The 3,388-nt window shown below is 37.6% G+C and overlaps 1 protein-coding gene across 1 annotated transcript in view; it reads right to left on the minus strand.

Moving 5' to 3' along the window:
* Window positions 1-3,388, minus strand: part of LOC106110982 (nuclear receptor coactivator 7) — a 48,285-nt gene that overhangs the window by 19,132 nt on the left and 25,765 nt on the right. Inside the window, exons 6-11 of the mRNA XM_013292950.1 lie at window positions 3,312-3,388; window positions 2,472-2,572; window positions 1,635-1,828; window positions 350-422; window positions 127-282; window positions 2-43 (exon numbers count right to left, since the gene is read on the minus strand). The exon at window positions 3,312-3,388 is cut by the window's right edge and continues 17 nt beyond it. Of these exons, the coding sequence (XP_013148404.1) occupies window positions 2-43; window positions 127-282; window positions 350-422; window positions 1,635-1,828; window positions 2,472-2,572; window positions 3,312-3,388 (643 nt within the window). The remainder of the gene's footprint in view (window position 1; window positions 44-126; window positions 283-349; window positions 423-1,634; window positions 1,829-2,471; window positions 2,573-3,311) is intronic.

Raw genomic sequence — 3,388 nt, forward strand, 5'->3', positions numbered from 1 at the left:
GATGGTCCAACAGGGATTTCCGCCTCTCCTCAGTCGTTTGTTGCTGGAAAGAAAACAATAGAAGATTATAACAATAACTTTAAGACATCGACTTGTGACGTCAACAGTTATTGGGTTGTCTGTTACCTGTAGAGCGGTGGGAGTGACGAGGTCCCTCTCGAAAGCCTTGGGGAAGGCGGCGCCCCCACGGTCCTCGGCGTCTCCGGAGCCCGGCCGCTCCTCCCCCTCGCCGCCCTCACCGCCTTCACCGCCCGCAGCCTGCAGCTCCGGGAAAGTCTCGTCCTGTGCATATATTCTGTTAGTATGCTGCAATCATTTAATATCTACAGAACTACATTGAATTACTCACTTTGACTAGAAGGGAGTCTTTGCCCGGAGAATGTTCAGATTTGTTCATATAGTAGATCTCTGCTTGCTCCGCCCTGTGAAAAGTCATGATATAAGCGTGTGCTTTAAAGAGGCATAGAAAATTACAGTTAATATGTTTCGTATTTAAAATTAAGACGTAATAAAATAACTAAAAAATACAGTTAAATAGATTCTATTTAAGCATATAATTACTCTACCGTAGCCGTGAAAATTAATTTCGTTCAAGTATTTAAGTAAATTAGATTTATACTTCAGATAGGAAGTCAAACAAATAAATATTTATTTGTTTTTAAAAGCTACTCATGAGTTAACCGCACACAAGATGTATAAAAATATTTTGATTTGTTGCTGCCATAACAAAATATGGCAAATGTTGATGTTGCCGGTACACGGCACGGTAATCACACAATAAAAACACGTCGCCATTCATCTCAGAGAATAAACACATGCATATGAATGGCTTACACAAGCGCATGGGAATTTTATGACCGTTCAATTCAATAGCCGACACACGGCATGTTTATGTAACTCTTATGAATACATGAAATGTTTTCTACTATTTTGAAAGAAAGCGTTGTTTTTTGCATTTACGTGCAGTTGTTACTGACCGCAATTACCTGATACCTGGTTAGATAATTATTAAGACGGAGACGTAAGATGATAAACAAATGAAATCATTAAATATTCTAGAAATTTCGAACGTGACGTCATTAACACGGATTAACTGCACTCAAAAATAGTAAAACTATTTATTTAGTACAGATTTTTTTATACTAAATCTACACTAATATACCGTTTACAACTGTGAGTACGATAATCATTGGCAAGAACTTAAGTTAAAAAGTGTAGAGGTATACCAGTAAAGGTAGGCTTAGTACGAAAGGGATGGATTGCGTGGCTGCGATGATGAAAGATAGATTACCCTGGCGGACGAGAACCTGGTGCTTTGTTTTTGTTTCTTTATTTTAAGTTTTATTTGCAATTAGATTCCCTTTTCTTGTTTGTGTATCTGTAGAGATACATCAATTTTTTTTTACTTTACACCTTGGGTCATCAAGGTTAAGTGGTATGAATATTATTTTGATATTCGAAAAAATAAAATTCTGCCAAGTTAAGGGTTAAAACTTTAAGCAAATGTGAGAAACGTTTTTTCCATCAAGAAAATTCTAGCTAAATACGGGAATAGGACAAGAACGTGTAAATGATGATGAAAAACTGATTTAAAATAATAATGTAAATAAATATAGAATACAAACGGTAGATACTTGTGCGCGTTGTGGTCCGGGCCGTGCGTGCGCATGTGCGCGATGTCGTAGAAGATGGCGGTGTTGACGACGTACTCCATGGGCGCGATGACGCCGTACGACTCCGGCCCGTGCTCCATCACCAGCGTGTCCGACACGTTCGGGTCGAACATCACCGCGTTCGGCGTCACCAGCAGCACGCCCGACACCACGCCCTACACCAACAGTAACACATACATACATACATGTCAAAACAAAACAAACTTCGTCCGCGTGGAATTAAAAAAGCAAAAGTGAAAGCCTATGTGTTCTTCCCGACTATATTCTACATGTACACCAAATTTGATCGAAATCAGTTCAGATGTTTAGGCTACAAACATCCATCTAACCATCTAAATATTCGCATTTATTAATATGAAGTATGATTACTTATAATTGTACTGAAAGTGAGTAAGTAAATTGCTTTGCTTCAATAGCTGAGAAATTAACCCTTAAATTAATGTTTTTTCTTTTAAATACCCTAAATTGAAACGGGTAGTAAATTGAACATAGATCAAGGGAAAAATAAAGATTTTATTTTAAATGATCTATTGGGTGTGGAAGAAAAGACTTATGTATAAATGCATCATCATGCTTTTAAGGGTTAAAAAAAAACATTTCAAGTAAGATTATACGTTCTAGAATATTTATTACACTACACTATTAGTACACGCTACACTTTCACAAGTAGATAGAGCGTTGTTAGCTCAGTTGATTAAATAATGTACAGTATTGGTAAAATTAAAATTTGAATATGACAATTTCATTTTATGGCTGTTCATTAGTGTCACGTTTTGGATGTTACATTAAGTCTTTTACCTGTCCATCAGTGATGTGACGAACGTTAATCTTGAGGAATCGTTGCGGGGCGTTGCTGGCAGGCGCCTCGGGCGACACCGGTCGCAAGCTGTCCAGGATCTCTGGAACGTTACCAACATTACATTAATATCTATATTGTCATAAAAAAGTAATCAGATAAAATATATAATCAATCACAAATCTGTCAAAGTAGACTCAAATTCAAGTCTAGAAACTAGGCTATCTGTTTTGTAGAAATATATACCCGCATACAAACATTCCATTTTATTTAAATAAGAAGGAAAATTCAATTGTATCTCGATTTATCTATACATAAAACTAAAAATTCAGAAACCTATATTAAAAATGAGATGGTTTTGTTAGCGTGAACTGTTTTATCGTTTATCCAAAGGTAATTTTTCTATGACTTGTAAATGAACGTCCTTGCTAAGTTGTACTGACGTAACTGTACAACCGGTCTACCCATGTAAACAAATATAGAACATCGTACTATTATGATGAAATGGGACCAAAGCGCTGCACAATTTCTATGTGCATTTGAAGTTAAGGCAATACCGTGAACAGCTGCACGACTCGTTGATAACGAGGTTTCCATTACCACGGTGCGATAACGTGCCGGTAATAAAAATGCGAAAACTTTACACCACCATTAAGCCGAGTTACGCACACTGAACCGCACTTTACATGTAATGAACCAATTTAAACGCCGGCGAAGATCGTAAACCACTTCTTGACACTAAAATGGCACATTAAAGAGCATTTAAAAAGGTAACTCTTCATTTGGCCTTGTAAAGGTCGAACTGGTTAAAAAAGTTTGTGAATAAAGAGTTAAGAAATTACCTTTTTCCTGTGCGGGCTCACTGGGAGCGCCTTGCGTGGACTCGGACGTTGTATCCCCGCTCTCCGACGGCCCGTCC

Source organism: Papilio polytes, unplaced genomic scaffold (assembly GCF_000836215.1).
Source record: "Papilio polytes unplaced genomic scaffold, Ppol_1.0 DF824180.1, whole genome shotgun sequence".
NCBI classification, from domain to species: Eukaryota; Metazoa; Arthropoda; class Insecta; order Lepidoptera; family Papilionidae; genus Papilio; species Papilio polytes.